General features: G+C 41.5%; 1 protein-coding gene across 13 annotated transcripts in view; it reads left to right on the forward strand.

The window, feature by feature from the left end:
* The window catches only part of LOC134347072 (receptor-type tyrosine-protein phosphatase delta-like), a 2,469,925-nt gene extending 2,444,114 nt beyond the window's left edge, over positions 1 to 25,811 (forward strand). For all 13 annotated transcript variants that reach the window (XM_063049175.1, XM_063049163.1, XM_063049170.1 and 10 more), the window contains 3 exons: positions 2,258 to 2,412; positions 13,364 to 13,499; positions 21,982 to 25,811. In XM_063049175.1, coding sequence (XP_062905245.1) covers positions 2,258 to 2,412; positions 13,364 to 13,499; positions 21,982 to 22,050 — 360 coding nt within the window. In that variant the 3' untranslated portion in view covers positions 22,051 to 25,811. The remainder of the gene's footprint in view (positions 1 to 2,257; positions 2,413 to 13,363; positions 13,500 to 21,981) is intronic.
* The last annotated feature ends 839 nt before the right edge of the window (positions 25,812 to 26,650 follow it).

The following is a 26,650-nucleotide window of genomic DNA, read 5'->3' on the forward strand; positions in this document are numbered from 1 at the left end:
AACTTCTACTTGATTTGCTGAGTTCCTCCAGCATTTTGTGTGTGTGTTGCTCTAGATTTCCAGCATGTGCAGAATCTCTTGTGTTACAAATGAGAGTGGCTTCACAGAAGAAAGAGATGACGTTATGATTTTGGCTGGTAGAGCCTGACCCCAAAAAAATCTTCAAGCATCCACTCTCCAGGGTCCAGCCTTTCAGAGAGCAATGCAAATGGAGACTAAATTTTTCTAAGTTATGGGCGCCTGATAGTGTAGCAGTTAACGTGGTGCTGTTCCAACTCATTACGTCAGAGTTTGGAATTCAATTCCAACACCGACTGTAAGGAGTTTGTATATCCTCCCTGTGAATGCATAGGTTTCCCCCAGGTGCTCTAGTTTCCTCCCACATCCCAAAGATGTACCGGTTAGTAGGTTAACTGGTCATTGTAAGTTGCCCTGTGATTAGGCTAGGGTTGAATAGGTGCTGGCTGGTGTGGCTCGATGGGCTGGAAGGTTGTATCTTGAAATAAAAGAAGTCAGTGAGCGCAGGGATCTGTCACAACCTGTTGTTGTAGCTCAAGTCATGAACAAGTTTAAAGAGGTGTGAAATACAGTGCCCAAAAAGCCATTCATGGAGAAATCAATGTGAAGGATTTAAATAAGGAATGAAATTTTATTGAGAATGGCCTTTCATGTTGCATCACTCCATTGTTATCAGAATAACACTTATGTTAAACTTTAGTTTTGTTGTAGTTGCTTATTATCAAGACTGCAACATTATCAGTTTTCTCATTCTAAAGCGCCAAGCAATTTTAAAAGAAGTACAATACTGAACCAGTGTTTGAGAAGTTAAAACTAATAGTTATTGCAACACAAACACATGTCAGGATGCTGTTCATCGACTATAGCTCAGCATTTAATACCATCATTCCCACCATCTTGATTGAGAAATTGCAGAAGCTGGGCCTCCGTACCTCCCTCTGCAATTGGATCCTTAACCTCCTAACCAGAAGACCACAATCTGTGTGGATTGGTGATTGGTGATAACATAACCTCCTCGCTGATGATCAACACTGGCGCACCTAAGGGGTGTGTGCTTAGCCTGTGTGGCTAGGCATAGCTCAAATACCATCTATAAATTTGCTGACGATACAACCATTGTTGGTAGAATCTCAGGTGGTGACAAGAGGGCGGAGGGCGTACAGGAGTGAGATATGCCAACTAGTGGAATGGTGCCGCAGCAACAACCTGGCACTCAACATCGGTAAGGTGAAAGAGCTGATTGTGGACTTCAGGAAGGGTAAGGTGAAGGAACACATACCAATCCTCATAGAGGGATCAGAAGTGGAGAGAGTGAGCAGTTTCAAGTTCCTGGGTGTCAAGATCTCTGAGGGTCTTACCTGGTCCCAACATATCGATGTAGTTATAAAGAAGGCAAGACAGCGTCTATACTTCATTAGGAGTTTGAAGAGATTTGGCATGTCAACAAATACACTCAAAACCTTCTATAGATGTACTGTAGAGAGCATTCTGACAGGCTGCATCGCTGTCTGGTATGGGGGGGCTACTGCACAGGAGCGAAAGAAGCTGCAGAAGGTTGTAAATCTAGTCAGCACCATCTTGGGTACTAGCCTACAAAGTACCCAGGACATCTTCAAAGAGCAGTGTGTCAGAAAGGCAGCGTTCATTATTAAGGTCCTCCAGCACCCAGGGCATGCCCTTTTCTCACTGTTATCATCAGGTAGGAGGTACAGAAACCTGAAGGCACACACTCAGCTTTGCCATCTGATTCCTAAATTGACATTCAATCCTTGGGCACCACCTCACTTTTCTAATACACAATATTTATGTTTTTTGCAGGATTTTTTAATCTGTTCAATCTACATTTACTGTAATTGATTTACTTATTGTTATTTTATTTATTTATTTATTCTCTTCTATATTATGTATTGCATTGAACTGCTGCTGCTAAGTTAACAAATTTCACGTCACATGCCGGTGATAATAAACCTGATTCTGATTATTCTGAAATTAAAGAATGCATAATATCAAAAACAGCAGCGCATGATTTCAAATTGTCATATCAAGTTAATTGGTCTTTCAAGTTACTTGATCTTCCAGAGCAAAGCATGAAGTTATACAAGTGTTTCTGACCATTATATTATCTGGAAATTTAGATTTCTTTCAAAACAGAAAATGATGGAAATACTGTTTTCTCTTTTGATCTCTGTTTTGGTTTATATCCAACCATATTGTGTTTCTTTTCTTTTGGATGAAACAGGATGGCCAGTCACGCACAGTAAGGCAATTCCAATTCACTGACTGGCCCGAACAAGGAGTGCCAAAGTCTGGAGAAGGGTTCATTGATTTCATTGGCCAAGTACACAAGACAAAAGAGCAGTTTGGTCAGGATGGACCCATCAGTGTTCACTGTAGGTGAGTAATCTTTTCAGTGTACCTTACCTTGATCAGCTGAACCAAGAATGCAGTTAAAGCTAAAGGGTAACTCCTTTCTGTCCAATCACATAGTATGTAATTATGCACTGTAAAGTTAGCTTGGTGTCATGCAACACAAATCATAAAATGTCATGCAAGTTTGCTGCACCATACATCTTTTGAATATAAACATTAAGGAATCTTTCCTGGACATGGGATGTCATAGGTTCAAAAATTCCTTATGGAGTTAAATGTGGTATCTCATGATCTATGAGATCTGGAAAACAATGTTTATAGAGTCAGAAAAAGCTACAGCACACAAACAGGCCTTTCAGACGATTTAATCTGTACCAAACCATTTAAACTACCTAGTCCCACCAACCTGCACCCAGAGCGTAGAACTCCATATACCCTTCCATCCATGTACCTATCCAAACTTCTCTCAAACATTGAAATCGAGCTTGCATGCATCACATGCACTGGCAGCTCGTTCCATACTCTCATAACCCTCTAAGAAGTTTCCCCTCATGTTCCCCTTAAACTTTTCACTTTTCACCCATAACAGATTACTCTAGTTGTAAGTCCCATCCAACCTCAATGGGGAAAAAAGCCTTCTTGCATTTACCCTATCTAAACCACTCATAATTTTGTATACCTCTATCAATCTTCTACTTTCGAGGGAATAAAGTTCTAACCTATTAAATCTCTCCTTATAATTCAGGTCCTCCAGTCCACCAACATCTTTGTAAATTTTCTCTGTACTCTTTCAATCTTATTTACATCTTTCCTGTAGGAAGGTGACCAAAACTGCACACAATACTCCAAATTGAATCTCACCGGTGCCTTATACAACTTCAACATAACATCCCAACTCCAGTACTGAGTACTTTGACCCATGAAGGCCAATGTACTAAAAGCCTTCATTGTGACCCTATCTACCTGTGATACCACTTTCAATAAATTATTGTCCTGTATTCCCAGATCCCTTTGTTCTACTGCACTCCTCAGTGCCCTGCCGTTCACTGTATAAGACCTACCCTGGTTTATCTTTCTGAAGTGCAACACCTCAGTTGTCTGCAGTAAATTCCATCTATCATTTTTCAGCCCATTTTTCCAGCTGGTCCAGATCCTGCTGCAAGCTTTGATAGTCTTCCTCACTGCCCACAACACCCACAATCTTGGTGTCATCTGCAAATTTGCAGATCCAGTTAACCATATTATCATCCAGATCATTGATACAGATGACAAACAACAACAGACCCAGCACCAATCCCTGCAGCACTCCTCTAGTCATGACCTCCAGTCAGAGAGGCAATCATCTATTACCACTCTCTCGCTTCTTCTTCAAGGCCAATGTCTAATCCAATTTCTACCTCACCTTGAATGCCAAGCGACTGAATGTTCTTGATCAACCTCACATGTGGGACCTTGTTAAATGCCTTGCTAAAGTTCATGTAGACAACATCCACTGCCTTGCTTTCTTGGTATCTCCCTTGAAAACTCTATAAGACTGGTTTGACCTACCATGCACAAAGCCATGCTAACTATCCCTAATCATTCCCTGTCTATCCAAATACTCACATGCACAGTGCCTTAGAATCCCATCCAGTAACTTTCCCACTACTAATGTCAGGCTCATCAGCCTATAATTTCCCGGTTTATTCTTAGATCCTTTCTTCAAGAATGGAAAAACATCGGCTATCGTCCAGTCCTCAGGTACCTCATCTGCCGCTAAGGATGATTTAAATATCTCTGCAATTTCTGCATTTGCCTCCCACAGTGTCCAAGGGAATACCTTGTCAGGCACTAAGGATTTGTCCACCTCGTCCTCTGTAACCTGTATAGGGTCCATGAACTCATTGCTGCTTTGCCTCATTTCTATAGACTCTGTGTCCGTTGAAGATCCATTTAAGATCTCCCCCATCTCTTTTGACTCCATGCATAGACTACCATTCTGATCTTCCAAAGGTCCAATTTTGTCCCTTGCAATCCTTTTTCTTTTAACATATTTGTAGAATTCCTTAGAGTTCTCTTTCACCCGGTCTACTAGAGCAACCTCAGGTCTTCTTTTAGACCTGTGGATTTTTTTCTTAATGTTCTCTTGCATTTCTTATACTCTTCAAGAACCTCATTTGTTCCTATCTGCCTACACTTATGCATCTCCTCTTTTTTTTAGCCTGGGCCTCAATATCTCTCAAAAGCCAAAGTTCCTTAAAACCGTTATCCTTGAATTTTATTCTGACAAGCTTTGTACTCTCAAAATTTCACTTTTGAAGGCCTCCCAAATACCAAGAACATGTTTGCCAGAAAACAGCCTGTCCCAATCCACATTTGTCAGATGCTTTCTAACACCATCAAAGTTGGCCTTCCTCCAATTTAGAATCTCTACCCGAGGACCAGACCTTTGCTTTACCATATTCACCTTGAAACTAATGGCATTATGATCACAAGACACAAGGTATTCCCCTACACAAACTTCTTTCACCTGCCCTGTCTCATTCCCAATAGAAGGTCAAGTAATGCACACTCTCTCATTGGGACCTCCATCTACTGAGTAAGGAAACTTTCCTGAAGACATTTGACAAACTCGATCCCATCTGATCCTTTTACATTATGGGAGTCCCAGTCAGTATGTGGAAAGTTAAAATCACCTGCTATCACAACCATGTTTCTGTCTCTGTGATCTCTCTACAAATTTGTTCCTCTAAATGCTGTGGAATGTTAGATAGTCTATAATGTCGCTCCATTAACGTGGTTAAACCATACTTATTCCTCAGTTCCATCCATAAATCTTTATCAGATGAGTTCTCCAGTCTGTCCCAAATGAGCACTATCATGATATTTTCCCTGAGTAGTAGCACCATCCCTCCCCTTTTAATCCCTCCTGCTCTATCACATCTAAAACAACACAACCCTGGAATATAGAGCTACCAGTCTTGCCCTCCTGCAACCAAGTCTCACTAATGGCTGCAATATCATAATTCCACGTGTTGATCCATGCACTGAGCTCATCTTCCTTTCCCACAATACTTCTTGCATTCAGATAGATGCACCCCAGAATATCAGTTCTCCCCCCCACCCAGTGTAGGTGCAAACCATTTCTTCTGTACAGGTCCTAACTTCCCTGCAAAACAGCCCAATGATCCAAAAATATGAAACCCTCCCTTCTACACCAACTCCTTAGCCTTGTGTTAAACTGTATGATCTTCCTATTTTTGGCCTCACTAGCACATGGCATGGGTTGCAATCCAGAGATCACAACCCTGGAGGTCCTGTCCTTTAACATAGCACCAAACTCTCTGAACTCATTTTGCAGAACCTCGTCCCTCTTCCTACTTATGTCTTCAGTACCTATATGTACCATGACCTCTGGTTGTTTACCCTCCCACTTAAAGAATCCAGAGGACTTAATCTGAGATATCCCAGTCCCTGGCACTTGGGAGGCAATATACCATTTAGGAATCTCGTTCTCACCTAGAGAACCTCCTTTCTGTTTCCCCAGCTATGAATCCCCAATCACCATATCTCCCCTCTTCTTCCCATTTTCATTTTGAGCTATGGAGCCAGACTCAGTGCCAAAAAACCCAACTGCTCTGATTTTCCTCTGCTAGGTCATTCACCCCAACAGTATCCAAAGTGGTATTCCCTTTGTTGTTGTGAATGGCCACAGGGGTACTCTGCATTGTCTGCTTCACCCCTTTCACCCTCCTGATTGTCACCCAGTTCCTGTGTCCTGCACCTTGGGTGTAACTTCCTCTCTATATGTCCTGCCTATCATCCTTCAGCCTCTGGAATGACCTGGAGTTCATCCAGTTCCAACTCCAATTCCTTAACGCGAATTGTTAGAAGCTGTGGCTGGATGCATTTTCAGATGAAGTCATCAGGGATACTGGAAGTCTCCCTGCCTTCCCACAACCCTCAAGAGGACCATTCAACTATCCTGCCTGGTTTTTCTACTGCTCTAACTATTATAAAGAAGGAAACAAAAAATGAACTGGAAAAAAAATCTACCGAAAGCCTCAAATCCCCACTCTAATAGTGTTCACTCCAACAACAGCCACTCCACTTGCCCTGCCTTATTTTTATTTGCCCTTGCTAATGAATCCTGATCTCTGATTGGCCATTGTTGGAACACTGAAACTCCCTTGAAGCACTATTTTTTAATGCACGCTTGCCGACCTATATGAGTTGCCTCTTCTCTCACTGCTGATCTCTGATTGGCTGCTGTTCAAACAGCTGGTATACCAATGGAACCTTTACCATCGCAACTCAAAGACATTAAATCCACTCTGCAAATCCACAATGCGTTCTTTGAAATTCTGAACAGGTACTAGAGAATCTTCTGTTCTGAGAAAAAATATTATTTCATCAACTTGGAATAAAGAAGCCAGAATCCATTTGATGGAGAGAGGGATGTGATGTTGCTAGAACACAAGAAAATAGGGGCAGTAATAGACCACCAGTAATAGACACTCAAAACTGCTCCATCATTCAGTACAATCACAGGCAAACTCTACTACCCTCAACTACAGTTCCCCATAACCCTGTGATCTCGTAATATGCAGATATATTTAATATATCTTATGATCTGGCCTTAGCCACACTCAGGGGCAAGGAATTCCAGAGAGTCATTTCTCTCTGAGTAAGGAAATGTCTGCAGTCCATCATGGGTAAAGCCTTCCCTACCATTGAGCCATAAGAAACCACCACTACCCAGGTCATGCTCTCTTCTCACTGCTGCCATCAGGAAGAAAGTACAGGAGCCTCAGGACTCACACCACCAGGTTCAGGTACAGTTATGACCCCTCAACCATCAGGCTCTTGAACCAAAGGGGATAACTTCACTCAATTTCATTTGCCCCATCACCAAACTGTTCCCATAACCTATGAACTCATTTTCAAGGGCTCTTCATCTTGTGATCTTGATATTTCTTGTTTGTTTATTTTCACAGTTTGTTGTCTTTTGCACAATGGTAACTAATCCTCCTTGTTCATATTTAGTTAATGAAATGGTGTGGATTGAGCCCTTCTGACCATTCCCACCATGCCGGCTTTGCAACCCCACAGACCTGATTAACCCTAACCTAATCACGGGACAATTTACAATGACCAATTAACCTAGCAAGTATATCTTTTGACTGTGGGTGGAAGCCAGAGCACCCGGGGATACCCCACACATTGCACTAACCATGGCACCCACAAATTCTTAAACTACAACTTCTTTGAAATAAAGGCCCAAAATGCCATTTGCCTTCTTAACTACTTGTTGGACCTGCCTGCTAACCTTTTGTAATTCATGTACTTGAACACCTTGATCCCTCTGAACTTCACTCATTTTCAGTCTCCATTTAGATAATGACCTCTCGATTCCACTTACTGAAGTGCTCAATCTCACACTTACCCACATTAAACTCTTTTGCCAGGTTTGCATCCAATCTCTCAACCTGTCTCTATTCCCTTACAGGATCACAATGTCCTCATCACAACAAGTCCTTTCACCCATCTTTGTATCATCAGCGAATTTGGAAACTTTACATTTTGCCCCCTCCTTCAGGTCTGGCAACTTTATTATTTACTTATCAACACACAACATGGAATAGGCCCTTCCGGCCTTTCAAGCCATGCCTCCCAGCAATCCCCTGACTTTAATCCTAGCCTATAGGCATCCGTTAGTCTCGTGAGACCATGGATTTGCACATTGGAAGGTTTCCAGGGCGCAGGCCTGGGCAATGTTGTATGGAAGACTGGCAGTTGCCCATGCTGCAAGTTCCCCCTCTCCACACCACTGATGTTGTCCAAGGGAAGGGCACTAGGGCCAATACAGCTTAGCACTGGTGTCGTCGCAGGGCAATGTGTGGTTAAGTGCCTTGCTCAAGGACACAACACGCTGCCTCAGCCAAGGCTTGAACTAGTGACCTTCAGATCAGTAGACCTTAACAACTTGGTCACGCGCCAACACTAGCCTATTCGCAGGACAATTTGCAATTACCTCAATTTTCTTCTTTAAATTCAAATCAAGACTTTATGCATTTATTCCCAAAGCAAAATTATGCTGTAGCTGGAAATCTGAAATAAAAATGAAAAATGTTGAAAGCCCGCTCCAGGCAGCATCTATGGTGAGAGAAATAGACATGATGTGTCAGGTCCATGAAAGGCTTTTGATGTGAAATATTTCTCTCTCCGTGGATTGTTAAGTATTTCCAGAATTTACAAATTTACCTTTGTATGGGAATTATTTAGTTGAACTGCAGTTCATCAGTGCTTTAAAATATTTTTTCAATTTTTGGAAGGTATTTATTGCAACCTTTGAAGTATTTGGGTCGCTGGAAGAGAGCTCAGTGCATTGATATTTAGTTGGCGTGTTCTGAGGACTAAACGCCCAGCTTGCATATCAGGGTATTTAGAAAGCTTTACTGCTGCTGACTGGCAATTTGCTGCAGGCTGCATCCGAGGGTTATAAGGACACTGTGGATAGTTCATCATCAGAGCCATTTCAGTTCCTTATAATCATGACCCCGTCTGAAACTGAGACTGAGAAGAATGTCAGGATATTGTCAACAAGTTCCCATTGCATGAAGCGGATTAGAATTTACTCCTTATGTTCTGTTTTTGTTTATCTTCTGTGAGCTCAAACAACAAACATCTACCTCAAATTGACTAATTAAATGAAGTGGAAGACTCTGTGCCTTCGCCATCCTGAAAAACGTTGTCTCGTTTTTACTGTGTACTGTACCAGCAGTTATGGTCAAAATGACAATAAAAAGTGACTTGACTTGACTTGGCCATCATCTGATGACAATCTTTTTCTCAGTATCTCCCTTCAAACAGGATTTCTGCATCTCCATCTGTAAAGCTCTGTCTAAAACTCTCATTTCATGTTTCATTCTATAAACTTCAGATTCCCCTCAAATGTACTTATAGCGATCCCTGAGGTTTCAAAATTATTCCCCATCATCTCCCGACTGTATTTGCTCCTGTTCCCTTTTCTACTTTTGGCTGCTTGGCTTTCCATCTTTCATCCCAACAGAACCCTCCTCATCATAAACACAAAGGGCATTAGCTCTTTACATTCACCTCAACAGAAACAATTGGCAGATTTGGTAAATTAATAACTTGGACAAATTATTTCCTCATATTATCTTTATCCCATTAAATTACCTTTTTAAATGCATCATTCTGTCATTGTTGAAAAATGTGGGTTAAGAATAAAAGCATGAAGGTTAAAAGAGAAGGGGTGAAACAATGCGTTTATTGTCATTCCACGGTACACATGTATACGGCTAAACAAGGCAATGCTCCTCTGGACCAAGGTGCACAATACAGTAAATATAACTCACACACATAACACATGAAGTAATATTACCACAAATAAATTAACAAATGATAAGGTACATATACAATACAATATAAAAAGTAAACAGTATAACACTGCGGGTGCTTCATACATGTTGAGAACTGGGTGGTGGTAAGGAGTTCAGACATCTGAACACTGGCAGAAGACGCTGTTTCCCATTCTAACGGTTCTTGTCCTAATTCTACAGTAACTGTTGCCTGATGGTAGGGGATCAAAGACATTGTTGGACAGTTGGGAGGGATTATTGACAATGCTAAGGGCCCTGCTCTTTTATATAGTCAGTGGAAAAGCGATCCCTCAGCAGTTCTCATAAGCCTTTGTAGGATTGACTTGCAGTCAGATACCTTGCAATTCCTATACTAGATGTTGATGCAGCTGGTCTGGACACTCTCAGTGGTGCTCCTGTAAAAATTAGTTTAAATAGGAGGAGCGAAGCTTCAGGAAGTGGAGATGCTGTTGTGATTTCTTTAAGGACCAGGTGTTGAGGGAGCAGGTGAGATCATCCATTATGCAAAATCCCAGAATCTTGAAGCTCCTAGCTTTCTCCATGGAGGAGCCGTGTATGTGCAGTGTGGAGTGGTAAGGCTGCACCTTCCTAAAATCCACAGTCGTCTCTCTGGTCTTGTCCACATTGAGACTCAAGTTGTTGTGCAAGCACCATTCTACCATTTGCTTTACCTGCTCTCTGTACGCCATCCCGTCATCATCGTTGTTAACGAGGTCAATGTTGTGTCATCAGTGAACCTGATGAATTGGTTTGAACTGGATGTGGCAGTGCAGTCACGTGTTAGCAGTGTGAGCAGCAGCGGGCTGAACTCACAGCCCTCGGGAGCGCTGGTGCTCAGCGTGATGGAGCTCGAAATGTTTCTGTCAACTCAGACTGACTGCAGCCTTTCTGTCAAGAAGTCCAGGATCCAGTTACAAGGAGAGGTGTTGAGACCCAACGAGGACAGTTTACGCATCAGCTTCTGTGGGATGATCGTAAATGATCATATTGAAGGATGAGCTGAAGTCAATAAACAGCTTCTTGGCATGAGGCACCATTTTCCAGGACAGGGTTGAGTGCAAAAGCTATGGCATCATCAGTGGACCAATTTAGACCATAATATACAGGAGCAGGATTAGGCCATTTGACCCATTGGGTCTGCTCCGCCGTTTCATCATTTTTGCTCTCAGCCCCAGTCTCCTGCCTTCTCCCCATATCCCTTCATGCCCTGACTACTCAAGATTTGAGTGATAAGCAAACAGGAAAGGGTCCAATGTAGCAGTAAGAAGGGATTGAATGCAATCCATAACCAGCCACTCAAAGCACTTCATTATTTTTTAGGTCAGTGACACTGGATGGTAGTTGTTGAGGCAGGTTACTGTCACCCTCTTGGGCACCAGGATGATGGTGATCACCTTGAAGCCTGAGGGTCAGAAGGCATGATCCAGAGAGATGTTGAATATGCCTTAGCACCTGAGTTAACTGGGCTGCACAGCCCCTCAGCACCCAAGCAGGTATGTTATCAGGCCCCCGCTTTACGCGGATTGACCTTGACTAGGGTCTTCCTCACATCAGCTGCAGACAGAGTGCCTGCTCTTTGGGCAGAATGGGGATCATCCTCGCCAGCACATCATTCCGTGCATCAAACTGAGCATAGAAGATTGTCAGGAAGAGGTGCATCACTGTCATTGCCATGCAGAGTGGACTTGTAGTCCGTTATGGTCTGAATGCCCTGCCACGTACTCCTTATGTTTCCAGTGTCACAAAAATGGCTGTGTATTCTAAGTGAATAATCCCGTTTTGCCTTTCTGATGGCACAGAAAAGCACATCTCTGGCTGACTGGAGACCTGACTTACTCCCTGATCTGAACTCAGTCTCTCAGCCGTGCTGGGACCTCTGTTGTCAGCCATGGCTTCTGATTTGCCCTCATATCGATGTGTTTACAACAGTGCACATCGCTACATAGCCAGTCATAGATTTTGCTTATTCGTCAATGTTAATGGGATGGTTGTAGGCAGCCTCCTCTCTGAGCGTGCTCCAGTCCATGTTTTCAAAACTCTCCCACAAAGCTGAGGTTGTTCCTTCGAGCCAGGTCTCTATCTCCTTTTGAACTGGTTTGACAAGTTTAATCAGTGGCCAGTGTACAGGAATTAGCATAGCAGATAATTGGTCAGAGTATCCAAGGTGAGGGTGCAGCTTTGTGTGCATCACGAATGTTGGTAGAAACCAGGTCTAGTGTGTTCTCAGCTCTGGGAGGAAAGTCAACATGCTGATAGAACATGGGCAGGACTGTTTTTAAGTTATGGTTGAAATCTCCAGCCGATGAAACGTAGCTCCTGAAGCAGCTATCCAGTTTCATCTCCTTTGGCCATAAAGAAACCATTGGGATGCGTGGTTTGCTGATGGCGCCATAGAGCTTATGCAGCACTTCCCCAGCACTGGCACAGTGGCCAATGTATCCAGGTACAATCACAGCAGCAGTGAACTCCCTTTGTAAGATAGAAGGCCCTGTACTTCACCATTGTGAACTCCACCATAGGCGAACAGTGGGTTTTCATTACCAGTGCATTCAAACTCCAGTTCTTATCAACACAGATGACCAATACCTCCACCGTGGATCTGCCAGAGATCACAGCAATTCTGTCAGCCGAAAACAGATGAAACCCTCTAGCCGTATGGCTGCTTCAGGGGTTGTATCTTTGAACCATGTCTCCATCAGAAAGAGTGCACAGCTGTCCTGCATCTCACACTGATTCCATCTCAGACACCGGTAATCCAGTAATTGAACATTTGAAAGTAGAATTGATGGAAGAGCTTGCCTGAAAGGTTTTGCTTTTAGTCTTGCACGAATTCCAGTCCCCTTTCTGTGTTTCTGTTTCCTTCCACACCGCTGCCAACGGCGTCTCCCTGGGTGTCTGTTGCAAACGATGACGAGGTGGGCAATAAACCCACGCTGAGGAACTCGCCCACTGTCCAGGAACTCGCTAATTAGGTAGCCTTCCAGTACTCGGTGTTCTTGTTATCTAGCAGTGTCTTACAATCAGAAGAAAGACATAAAGGACGAACAACAAGTTGGAGCCGGAGTGGCTGCTGCATCTGGACGCACCACCATTTTAAAAGAAGAAACAACTGTAGATTGTGTCTGTTAGATTGAGAAGGGCATTTTAAAAAACCATAAGACTTATAAAGAGCATAGCATTATTTAACTCAAAACAAAATGCAGCTAACAAAGACCACAGTGCTTTCACAACGTGGTTTATTTCTACAGGCTTCACAGCAATATTGAAGCCTTCAGTGTCTGTACGTGGAAAACCTCCCATTATTGTTGAAGTTCACTGAATAGATGCTTTTACATTATAGCAATTAAAAGTGAACACTGTCAAATAAATCAATCATGCTTTTGAAAGCCTAACACACCACATGCTTCACAGATTCTTTACGATCCCTGGTGCTTAGAAAATCCTCACCGCCTATTGTGTTAATAGAGCATTCAAACATAGAGGGTCTGGTATTATATTTAATAATTGCTTAGTGTGTGAGAAACTGTTACCAATGCAGTCTCTCAGATATTTGATTGTCATTTAATTAACTCTTCTTTGTCTTCACACAGCGCTGGCGTTGGGAGGACTGGTGTTTTTATAACACTTAGTATTGTACTGGAAAGAATGAGGTATGAGGGTGTTGTGGATATCTTTCAGACTGTCAAAATGCTTAGAACACAACGGCCAGCTATGGTGCAGACAGAGGTAAGCAAATTATTTTTTAAAATATTAACCTCTAATGTATTCTAATCTACATAAAGTAAATTGATTCTCGGGTTAATTGGTTTCCATTCTGAGTTAACAGCTAAAGCTTGATTGGTAACAATCCGTTTTGATGGATCATTTGAAACAAAAGGTTTTTATATACTAAGGCAAAGGATCAACAATTTATAGATGAACTGTGGCAGGGTCTGAGGACAATCGTGTTGCATTACATGGGACAACTGCTGGATTGTTGGCTATCAGTGTGCAGGACTTGGATTACCAATAGGTAGCCCTTACCATAAATAAGGTAAGCGGCCAGTAAGCTTGGTGAAAGTGACTAATTCTCAACCATAGTGCATTCTGTCGACTGTACTTTGGGTTTTTGATGGTATCATTCATCCTGTGATGGTGAAAGCCAAAGAAACTTCTCAGGTCTGACATAATATGAGAGCAGATGTAGCATTGCGGAGTGGAAAGATGCAAGTTGATGGCCCTCTGTTACTTTAATGAATCTGTAGTTGGTGCCAACTGATTTGAATATCGGGTGACTTAAGCTACATTCCTTGCAAGTACATCCTGGTAACCAAATCAAGAGCACCCTTGACAGTAACGGAAATAGCATTCCAGTATGTCTAGTTGGAAAATAATTTGGGCAGTAATCAAGATGGAGAGGGGCAGTAACACAAGAATATCTTAGTAGAAATTAGAATAGTGAAATGTGCATTAAATAAAAAATACTTCAGTGTGCAGAGCCAATTACATTACCCATCACTTTGGCTGAATGGTGAGCCAAGCCAAATCCTGATGTGGTCCTTTCAAATTTATATATAGATTTTCAAACAAAATTAATTTGGATCTGGTCCCAGGTTCACAGTACTACAGATTTTAGCTAAAAGTAACAGAATCTGTCCTCTCACTGATGTTGACTGGATTTACAAGTGTTTCCTTATACACATGCTTCAATATTTGCACTATCTAATACTGGTCTCATCTAATAGAGAACACAGAACAGAGTAGCATTCGGTCCCAGATGTGCTGATCTTCACGCCAATGTATAGTAAATGTGCTCTTCCTGAGTATTATCCAGATCCCTCTATTCCACTCGTATTCATGCATCTATCTGGAAGGTTCTGAAACTCCACCAGACTTCTCACATCGCTATTACGCCTAGAAGCCTATTCCACTCACTTACAACTCTGTGTAAAAATAAATAAATAAATTTGCCCCTCTTATCACCTTTAAATTCCCCCCTCCAACAATTAAAAACATCTTTACTGGTATTTATTATTTTTCTCCTGGGGGAAAATTATTTGTTTTTTGTTTTTCCAAAATACAATATTCCCAAATGTCATATTTCTAGTTTTGCTGATGATGTAAAACTCTGTGGGATTGTGACTGAGAAGGAAGTGTAAATAGGTTCCAGGGAATATATAGACAAACTAATCGAAGTTATCTACTTTGAAACACAAAACAGAAAAACTTTGAAATGGTGAGAGACGAAGGGACGAAGTGCCTGTGCACAACTCACTGATAGCACATATGCAGGTATTTCAAGAGATCAGAAAGCCATATGTACCTTGCCCTTTATTGTAGGAGGATTTGAGTACAGGACCAAGGATGTCATTCTGCATTTGTAGAGAGCCTTGATAAGATTGCAACTGAAGTCTAGCATCCAGTTTACCATCCCTGGAACCAGTATGAGAAGACAGTACATTGATGGAAATTTTCTTCAGCCAGAGGGTGATGTATCTGTGGAATTCCTTGCCGCAGAGGGCTGAGATGGCCAAGTCATTGGCTTTATTAAATTGGATTTATAGGTTCTTGATGGGTAAAGGGGTTAAGGATTGCAGGGAGAAGGCAGGAGAATGGGATTTTAAAAATCAGCTGCAATTGAATAAGAAAGCAGACTTTACAAACAGAATAGCCTAATTCTGCTCCTATATGGTATGCCTTAGCTTGAAACATGCCAAATTCTTCCAGGGTCAAGATGTTGCAAGTAAGGGAAGATGCTTTAGTTGGCTGTGAAGTCTTGAACCAGGGGCCATAGATTTTGAAGGAGTGGTGGGCTATTTTGGCCTGACATGAGGAAATATTTCTTCACACAGAGGTTGAATCTCTCTCTCCCAAATGTGTTTGGGACCTAAGTCCATGAGTCATTCTAGGGAGTCAAAGGAAATGGGAAGTGGTGGAAAGTGGCCCTGAGGTGGAGATGGATCCTGATCTTAATAAATGGTAGAGTTGGCTTGAGGGAACAAATTGCCTCTTTATGCTCCTAATTGTCTGGTATGTTCAGCCAGGTTTCTGACATGGAGGCATACAGTCATAATCCTGCAGATAGTAGCTTGGTACCTTAGGCTCCAGAGTCATGCACAAGTGCCAAGTGCCTGAACCTGTGCACATTTGATTCTTGCTGGTGGTAGAAGGTGGAAATTCCTTTTCCTTTCTCATAATGTCAAGCACATTATCTCCTGATTATTGTTTATAAATAGTCTATATAAGGATTATCTCATGACATTCAACCACCCTGCCCCCACTGACCACCCAATAGTTCATCATTGGGCGCACCTCCTCAGGCACAAAGTGAAAGCAAATCCAACATTTAAGGAATAGTCAAAGACCGATGACTGGATCATACCTGGGTGGTGAATGAACTGGAGCCATTGCACCAATTCCATTACATCACCTGCTCCCCTCAAAGACAATCCATTGCAAAGTGCACGGTGAATTCTCTGGCACAAGTTTGCTGCCCATCCACTTCCTATGTTAACAGAGTTGGGGTGTCAGAAATGTTTCATTCCTATTAATCAGCAGTGCTGAGCACATGGAGCAAGTTTTTAAAATATTAATAGACCCTGCTTTCCAAGAAGAATCAGTCTTGCAATGATTAATTCATTGAGCAAAATGCATATTTTTAGTTTTCAGTGTTTCAGGCTTGCAATTCCTGTATACTTTCATGCTGAACCAACGTCCACAGCTCACGGAGTTTGAAATCTATATTTTGTGAGTTTTTTGCTAACTTTGTCTGTGTACTATTCACTGGTGTTGGTGCGTGGCCAAGTGGTTAAGGTGTCGGTCTAGTGATCTGAAGGTCGCTAGATTGAGCCTCAGCTGAGGCAGCATGTTGTGTCCTTGAGCAAGGCACTTAACCACACATTGCTCTGCGACGACACCAATGCCAAGCTGTATGGGTCCTAATGCCCTTCCCTTGGACAACATCAGTGGCGTGGAGAGGGGAGACTTGCAGCATGGGCAACTGCTGGTCTTCCATACAACCTTGCCTGGGCCTGCACCCTGGAAACCTTCCAAGGCGCAAATCCATGGTCTCACCAGACTAACGGATGCCTATATTCAACACTACACTCTCATAGATGACAGTGAGGAGAACTGTACCGTCAATTTATTTACTTATTGAGATACAGAGCAGAATAGGCCCTTCCGGCCATTCGATTTTTGACACACAGCAATCTCCAAATTTAATCCTATCCTAATCACAGGACAATTTACAATGACCAATTAACCTACCAACCGACAAGTCTTTGGACTGTGGGAGGAAACCGGAGTGCCCAGAGGAAACCTACACAGTCACAGAGAGAATGTACAAACTTCTTACAGGCAGCAGTGGAAAATGAACCTGGGTAGAGCATTGTGCTAACTACCACACTGCCATGCTGCCCCATGTGATGGAAATGGCTGAATCCACCACTCTGTATCCTTGTTAGGTCTGGTGTTATATTGTATTCGAAGAATGATTCAAAACAATAAGGATAACAAAAATACATATTCTTATAAAAGTACTAAGGGAGGATATCATCTAGTGAATCACTGTGCAAGTGCCTGCCTGCATTGACACCGGTGAAGCCTGGCTTTCATCGGTAAAGGCATGTCCAACAAGTTACCAAAACACGTTTAGCACCAGTAAAATGAGACCGATCTCTCCATCCCTCTAAGCAAGGCCAGTTTAAATGCCAGAGATGGTCACTGTTTCCTCTGCTTTGCTGTTGATTGCGGAGTACTGGCAGGCAGCCTGATTTTTCTCTGGCATCATGTACTGTATTCTGCAGAAGGAGTGCATTATGTTTGTTGGCTGCCACATCCTCCAGATCCTGCAGTTACATTCAAGATGAATGGAATGAATGGAGTTCATGCAGGATGCAAGGGAATTATGAACTGGGATGAGAGTTTCTATTCTGGCATGAACTACAGGATTCAGAGAAGTTTGAAGAGTGCAGCCATGATTAGTGTTTTGTATCAGGAGACATGGCACCATGTGATTCATCCCTTGCCAGTCTGGCAGCATCATCAAACATCTTCCAATGCTGCAAGGAAATCCTCTGGATTATAAAGCACTCATTAAACTTGGGCCAGCAGAATCAAAAAGCTTCTCGGAAAACTTAAACACAAATATTCTGCTGTTGCTGGAAATCTTGAGCAACAGACACAAAGTGCTGGAGGAATTTTATAAAACTCTAGTTAGGCTGCACCAGGAGTATAGTATACAGTTCTGGTTGCCCCATTATAGGAAGGGTGTGGAGGCTTTGGAGAAGGTGCAGAAGAGCTTTACCAGAATACTGTTTGGATTAGAAGGCATGTGCTATAACAAGAGGTTGTTTTCTCTGCAGTGGCAGAGGCAGAGGAGAGATCTGATAAAGGTTTATAAGGTCATGAGAGGCATAGGGAAAGTAGACAGAGAGTATCTTTTTCCCAGGATTGAAATGTCTGATGCCAGTGGGCATGCAATTAAGGTAAGGCGGTGAATTTTAAAGGAGAAGTGAGGAGCAAGTTTTTTTTACACAGAGCGTTGGGTGCCTGGAACGTATTACCTCAAGTGATAGTTGAGGTAAATACATTAGAGACTTTTAAGAGACGTTTAGATAGGCACATGACTATGAGGGAGGCTATGGATGTTGAATCAGTACAATATTGTGGGCCGAAGGGCCTGTTCCTGTGCTATACTGACCGATGTTCTAATAACTCAGCAAGTCAGGCAGCTTCTACGGAGGGGGTAAAGAATCGATGTTTTGGCCCAAGACCCTTCATCGGGACTGGAAATAAAGGGGGCAGAAGGCAGAATAAGAAGGTTGGGGAAGGGAAGGGTTACAGGCTGGTAGGTGAAAGGTGAGACCAGGTGAAGGAGAAGGTGGCTGGGTGGGAGAGCGAGTATGAAATAAGAACTTGGGAAGGGATAGGTGGAAGAGAGAAAGCACTGAAGAAGAAGGAATTTTTTTGTGTGAGGACAGTAAACCAGGGAGAAAGAGAGGAACCAGAGGAAAATGATGGGAAGTCAGGGAGAAGAGAAGGTGAGAGAGAAACCAGAATGGGGAATAGGAAAATAGAGAAGAAGGGAGTGAGAAGTTGGAGAAATCAATGTTCGTGCCATCAGGCTGAAGACTACGTAGACGGAATATGAGGTGCTGCTACTCCAACCCAAGTTTAGCCTCATCATGGCAGTAAGGAAGGCCATATTAGAATGGGAACAGGAAGTCAAATTGAAATGGGTGGCCACCAGGAAATCCTGTGTTTTGCAGCAGACAGAACAAAGGTGCTTCTCAAAGCAGTCCCCCAGTCTGCATTGAGTCTCACAGATGTAGAATAAGTCACACTGGCAGCACCGGATATAGCAGATGACCCCAACAGATTCGCAGGGGAAGTGCCACCTCACCTGTAAGGCCTGTTTCGGGCCCCAAATGATGGTAAGGGAGGAGATATGGGGTCAAACGCATTACTCGTCACACTTTCAGAGATAAGTGGGGAGTGATGAGTGGACAAGGGAGTCATGTAGAGTGCGATATCAATGGAAAGCAGAAGGCAGGGGAGGGAAATATGCACTTAGTGGTAGGATCTTGTTGGAGATAGTGGAATTTACGGAGATTGGTCTGCTGGATATGGAGGCTTGTGGGGTGGTAGATGAGGACAAGGGGAACCTATCCCTTTCGGTCCCAACAAGTCTGTGTGACTTATTAACTAACTAACCTGTATACCTTTTGAATTTAGGAAGAATCCATAGGAGGAAACTCACACAGTCACGCAGGGAACGTACAAACCCTTTATAGATGATGGTGGAATTGAACCCAATCAATGGCACTGTAATTGCGTTAATCTAACCGCTACAGTACTGTGCCATCCCAAAAACACATCCACACCAACCACCCGTTTACACTAGTTCTAAATTAATCCCTTTTTGCATTTGCCATGCACATCAACTTGCCCCACTCACCTACACAAGGGTGCTTTTGAAACAAAAGTGATTTACTCTTACCTTACCAGCTCACACCTCTCTGGGATTTCAGGGGAGGGGGAAACAGGAGCAGCTGGAAGATATCCACACGGTATCAGGGAGGGTGTGCAAACACCACACAGACAGCACCCGAGGATTAGGATTGAACCTGGGTCTCCAGTGCCAGGAGGCAGCAGCTCTACTACCTGTGCCTTAGTGTCACGTGTACCGAGATACCGAGAACAACTTCTGTTTGCGTGCCATCAGGTAGATAATGCCAAACACAAGTACACTGTAAAGAAAGCAGAATGCAGAATATAGTACCATTATAATCTAGGAATGGAAGGAAACGTGTCAAGAATGAAATTTGATTGGTGTGGGAATAGTGTAGATGGTTGTCACTATGGACTCGTTGGCTGAAGGGTCAGACTGTCTGTGCTCTCCCCTCCACATTATGAGCGTCTGTTCATCAAGATGCTCACAACTATGTGCAAATGAGCTTCGACTGGACAAGCATTGCAAAACAAGAGAAATGCAGCCATAAATATCGGTTGAGATGTTCTGATGCTTTTCCAAGAACAATACTGAAGTAAAGAGTGGTATTGGCTGCAACTGAAGAAGTGAGGAAATCACTAGAATGATACCTGTGCATTAGTAAAGCACAGTTTGCTTTTCCTTTTCAATTTAATGTTAGAGGGGAATCATTGAGCAGAAATACATTGATACTTAGTTTGGAGAATGCATTGACTGTAACTTTGTGAATAACAATTTTTGGTTTCCATCTGCAATAACAATGATGACAGTTGCAGACTGAGCTGCCAAATTTTGTGATTTTTGTTCATCAATGAAAGAAGATGGTGCTATTTTTAATCAGACCTTGGCAACAAATACCCTGGTTTCATGTTCCCATTTTTCACTGACAAAATTGTCACTGCACACACCATCACTAGGAGAATATGCTTGGCAGTTGCAAAGAAAGAGGCATAAACAGAAGAGATTCTTAATGAAGTAACTTTAGCCAAAAACAGAACACCTTATCTTTGTGGAGAGTATCTGCTCTGTGCATATCTGACAAGCTGAATTTCAGATGACATTCGAGTATTATTTTCTTTCATTTAGGTTGCAAGTAATCGCTGTGTATTCCTAGGACTGAGTGTAAAGACATTGAAGCATGGTCTCAATTCCCAGGGCAAAATGAATTGGAGGTTATCAATTACTTGTGGAAGTTAGAAAGGAGAGAATGAGGTGCACTCAATCTTGACCTGGGAAATCTTCCCACATTGCTGAAACAATAACTCACTCCAGCCTGTTTAAAATGCCAAGGGCACAAGAATACAGGAAATTAGCAGTAGGAGGAGGCCATCAGGTCCCCAAATATGCCCTGTCATTCAGTATGGCCATGGCTGATCCCTGCTGGCCTCAACTCTTCCTGTGCCAGTTACCCTTAGCTACAGCACTGTTTACTGCAACACTGAAAAGCCCACAATGTCCCGTCAAATGTGCGGATGAATGGAAGAACTCTTTAACGACTTCTGTTGGTGGATTTTTGTAGTGTAAATTGAGCTAGATCAAAGCTGCTAGCCAATTATCTGGTAAATGCTTGAAGTCTTTTTCCTTATAAGGATGATGGAAATATTTGAAGTAATAGCTGTTGGAATGAAAAGATATTGACCAAGTGAACCCTTAAATTAGCTATCTGAAATTCAAATAGGTTCAGTTTATAGGAGGCATTCCACTTGTTTAAAGTATCTATACTTCTAAGATGGTGGAGAGGAATTTCAACAGATCACTTAAGAGTGTCTAGATGAGGGTTTTGTTTCAAAGGCTTGTCATGTTATGCATAATGATCTCCAATCTGCCAGTACCATTTCCAAAAAGCATGATCAGTTCTGCTGAGTTCCATGGGCAGCTCTAGCGTTTAATCTCAAAGCAACAAAATGAGGTCTGTGGTTCAGTGGTACTTCAAGATGCACTTCGCACATACTCAAAATGATGATCAATCACGTGAGAAAAAAATACAGACTTGACTTCTGTCCAGTGTCAAAGGCTAATGTTTGCAGAGCTGCTTAATCTCAAAGAAAGCCTTTAAAACTACATGGATTGCATGACATTCCTGTAATATTGCCGGCACATAGCAATCATAGGTCCTTCGAGCTGCACGTTGCTGAACTATATTGCTCTCACATATTCATTCTGAAATTTAGCTGCTGCATTTACTGTATTTAGAGATCTGTTATTGGAAATTCATTTCCTACTGTCTTTCTGCAGGATCAATATCAGTTCTGCTATCGAGCTGCACTGGAGTACCTTGGAAGCTTCGATCACTATGCAACATAAAAACCCGATCCACCTTGGATTTACAGTAGGCCATTTAAGATCCAGAAAGCCTCTTCTGAGCCATACAATGTGCTTGAGAAGTACTACTTACTCCTAGCTAAAGATAAATTAGTGGGGGGGGGCAGGGGAAATTTAAAAATAAACTATTCCAGGTGGACCAAGAATTGGCAATTTAATAACCAACTTAAGAAGACGAGGAGAATCCTTTCTGATGGGGCACCAAAAAGAATTGTTCAGAGAACTCAAGGATTCAACTTTGATGATTTAAATGGAGGTGAACTGATTGAAGAAGACTGAGATTGAGCAAGGAATGTCTGAGAACTGTGGAGAAAGGATTGCAAAGCTGAATCTTGAGAGTACTATGTCTGCAAGGGAATAAAAATGTTATGAAAAGGCCAGTTCCTGACTTAAGAATCTAGTAGGACACGTTTGCTTCAGTATCACCCCTTTCCACCATTTGCTCATACTAATTATTAAGAGGGAGGGAATGTTCAAATTACTGATTTAGTTTTTTAGTACTGTAATATACTGCTGACCTGTGCTTCATTTTTAACTGTGTAAACTTCTTTCCCTTTTTTAACAAAAGTTTATCATTCAATGAAGTGAATTTAAAAAGTTGCTTATTTGTTCATATGTTTTTTCCAGACTGTAGCTTTTTTTAAGCTGTAGAAATGATGTATGTATCTGGCTGTAGAAACGGAAATAATTTGAAATTTTTGATGCACATTTTTTGTGCAGTCCTTTTATTTATCTTTTACCACATAATGGTCTGATTGAGTTTTTCATTTTAATGAAACTTGCCCTTAGCAGTCAGTTAATAAACAAATCAACTAATAACATTAAATGAAAAAGGGCCTTTATGGAATCATCAGGGAGGGGCAAAGTATAAAGCTGCTGCTACTGAATTCATCAGATCATCCATGTCAAGGATTTTAAGATGTGGTTGAATAGCTCGCCAAATATATCACTAGTAACCTCCATCTGAATAATAATTAGTTGTCTAGGCTTCCATGATGACATGGTGAAAAGTTAGTGTCTACTGGAATGCACATCAATGAACTTAGTAATCCATGTTTAATAGGTTCATATGATATACTGAAACGTATCTTTGCACATGTACGCAATAAATTGCATATAAAAAAGCAAATAAGTTTTAAAACTTTTAGCGTGGGACTTTCATTTTGCTTCTATACTTTATAGTGAGCATGTTGTTAAATATACTTGGATTAAGTAATCCCTGCTTCAGAGCTAAAATGGGATTGAAAGTCTTTTAATTTCTTTAAGAGGATGGAAAATCTTGAGGGGAGGATAACAGTTCAAAGCATTTCACATTTTTTGAAGCCATAGTCTACAGAGTTTTGTGTTTTTTTTTTGCAGATTCAGTAGAATTTAACTTTATCGAGAAGCCTTGCTCTGAAGTCAGTAACACCTGTATAATTCCATAGGAAAAGGGCAAATACTGCTCCAGTGTGGCTGTACTGCGAAAAGCAGCAGTGCTACAGAGTGCCTCTGAGGCAAGGCTAAGAGCTGATGGTTGCAGGAATTGGGAGTCCTGCAGAATTGTGCGAGGCAGAATATGTCCCAAATATTGGGAAAACCTTGCAGTTGACATTGCTGGATTCTCAGCTTCCAACACAAAATCAGGGGCTCCACAATGCCTAGGAACCTGCCATTCCTTGTCGGTTACTGTAACTATCAGTCTGGAACACCCTGAAAGGGTGCCCGGGCAACAAACGGAAGCCAGACTTAGCATCTCCTCACCAGAAAGAAATGTCACTGGAAGATCAAAATAAATGTTGTTCTGCTAAATGGGAGTGATTTGAACGCAGACTATCCTTCCTCTTTAAGCATTAATTTTGATTGCAATGATAACTTTATATGCAAATTAGACACTATTATACTATTGTGTACATACTTTGCATTTAATTTCTATCTCTGAATTGAAGTGCTTCAAGTGTATTGAGGTCTTTTGTGTACCTTAAAGTCAAATCCAGTAGGTGATCACATTACATTACATCTAGATAGCAGAAATAAGTTCTGTGGAAAATGGTTGAAGTTTCTTCATCAATAGTGCCACGGTCAACTGGGTCTCAGTTGTTTCATTGAGTCAACCAACAGATTTTTTTTAATGTATTTGTCCTTGATACAGCAGTCATATTTAGAGTTTTCAGCCTTTTTATATATGAAAATTAGATTCCCTTTCTTAGTTCTTTTCCAATTGCTTTTCAAGCAAGTGCAAGCACAATGGTAGTGTGAGGCAAGCCACAGTGTTAACAGGTTCTTTGCATTAGAAGAACCAAGAACATTGAAATTAGTTGGAAAGGTATGTCAGGAATCATTACAATTTGTCTGTGAGACCAATCACCCTATTTTTTTTTTAGTTTTCTTTCCTCTCAGAGGTCAAAAACTTTTCAAAATCATACAAAAGCACTTTTTTCTAAAATAAGAAAGATGACAGAAGGCTACCTCAGGATGGAAGCCGTACGTTTATGTCATGTTGATGCACCTCTCCGTGTTGTAAAATTAACAATCTGCTAACTATTCCTGTGAGATGCGATACAGACCATTACCTAGTTAAGAACCACCAGCCTAACCTCGATCAGTATTGAGCCGAGTTGCTGAGGTTGCCAAGTATAACTGTTCATATATTTGTCCAATTACTGTATGTCAATTAAAAGCAAAGTATCTGTTTTGTACCGAGAGCTATTTGTGAAATCATAAGAACATGTTGAGTGAGAAAATGTTCCAATGGAATTCTTGTTTGGGAATGCATTTTTCCCCCAGAGCTGATTTTAAAAAAATTGAAGTATTTAAACTGAAAATCAGAATGTGGTAGCCAGGGTAATTACAATAAAAGGAGTAAGTTGTCAAGAATGCCCAGCGTATTTGCTGCTTTTTTAATCTAGCTTCTCATTGATGTGTGTTCCTGATTGCACTCACTGTCTCCCATTCCACATCACTGTCTTATTAAAACCTCTTAATCTGCAAATTCCTTCATAATCTGCAGGAAGATATATTTTTCGCTCTTTGAAAGCTGACAAGGTGCTATGATTATTTAACCATTAACCTATGTAGGCAATATATATAAATATATATATAATTTTTTTAATTAGTTGCATTCAGATAGATAACATTTGTATGATACAAGTATATTTTAATTTAGCAATTCTTCTGCAAATTATTTTCTCATATTAGTTGTTGCTTTCTTTTCTTAATTATCCATTTTGCAAAAGTCTAAAGTCCTCCAGGGAGATGTGCACTTTTCCAAAACTTTGTACTATGCATGGCCCTCGTGATTCTACACCCAAAATTACATGCTACTTGAACCCCTGTGTAATTTATGCGTTCACTCTAGGTGTTTATGTAAATAACACAGAATTTTAAGAGAGAAAAGGTGGTTGCAATGATGCCCAAATACTCTGACAAATCTCCCGATGGCTTCAAATTCTACCATGCCCATCTTGTGAATTTTTCCATTCAAGTTTGAAGTGCTTGGTTTTATTTTCAAAGTAAAACAGACTGTGTTCACTACTCTCATTTGAATGCATAGATTGAACAAAACAAAATGTAACATGGCTTGTTCAAAGAATCATACAATTACCTCTAATTAGTAGTTAGCATAAATGTTTTACAGATTGAAAAGCGTGCTTTTTATTTTCTTACTTAGGTTACATTGGTGGCAAAAAGTCTGTAAGAAAATCGGTTATTTGCTGACACAAGTTCCATTTGTTACAAATGAATTCTAATAAAAATGTCAGTGTTATGCACCATTGGTGGTCTTTATTAAATTCATAGGCACTCTGTGTATCATCATGTAGAAGGGAAGATTGTGATATTCACCTTCTGATACTGTTCGCCAGCAGTAAAGCCACCCCAATTCTCATTCAATGCACTAAAATACAGCCTCTGATGTGTTTCCGATGTGCATATGGGGAAACTACCCCGGTGTTGTTGTGAATCATCAGATTTCTAAGTTAAAAAGCCATGTGATTCTCACCCAGACTCAGTCTGCTTGAATCATGACATCGTACAGGGCTCACCAGAGACCACCAATCCGTCCTTCAGCTGAGGTTTGGGAATTGTTGAGCTATCACCTTGTGGCACTGGTTCTGTGTATTACAAACTCATTCTCGCTCAGAATCGAGATCATTCATACTCCTGCAGGTAATACAAGGTGACAGTGGTAGAAGGATGAATGATATCTCTTCTTGGTCATGCCTTTTGTCCGAAGCTGCAACTACTTTTGCCAATACGGTCAGTCTAAAGTTAGGACTTCTGGTTTAAGGTTGACCAACAAAGCTAGCTGCAATCTATTCTCGAATAAATCTACTAAGAGGCATGTAGCACAATGGAGAAGCCTGCAATTTTTGCAAGGTGTGAGCCTATTCCCATTTTTGCTATTCTTTGGCAAGGGTAAGGGAATTTTATACAGTTTCTAAGGGATTACTTGTGACCTTGAACCAGCAGTGGATTGCAAGCTATGATATATTGGCGAAATCTCCAAACCTACCCCAGAGAGAGTTTGTAAAATATCATGACTAAAGTAACCTTCACAGCAATTTGAGGATTTGGTGCATAGTACTTAAATTAACTGGACTTC

This window comes from Mobula hypostoma, chromosome 5 (genome assembly GCF_963921235.1).
Source record: "Mobula hypostoma chromosome 5, sMobHyp1.1, whole genome shotgun sequence".
Classification (NCBI taxonomy): Eukaryota; Metazoa; Chordata; class Chondrichthyes; order Myliobatiformes; family Myliobatidae; genus Mobula; species Mobula hypostoma.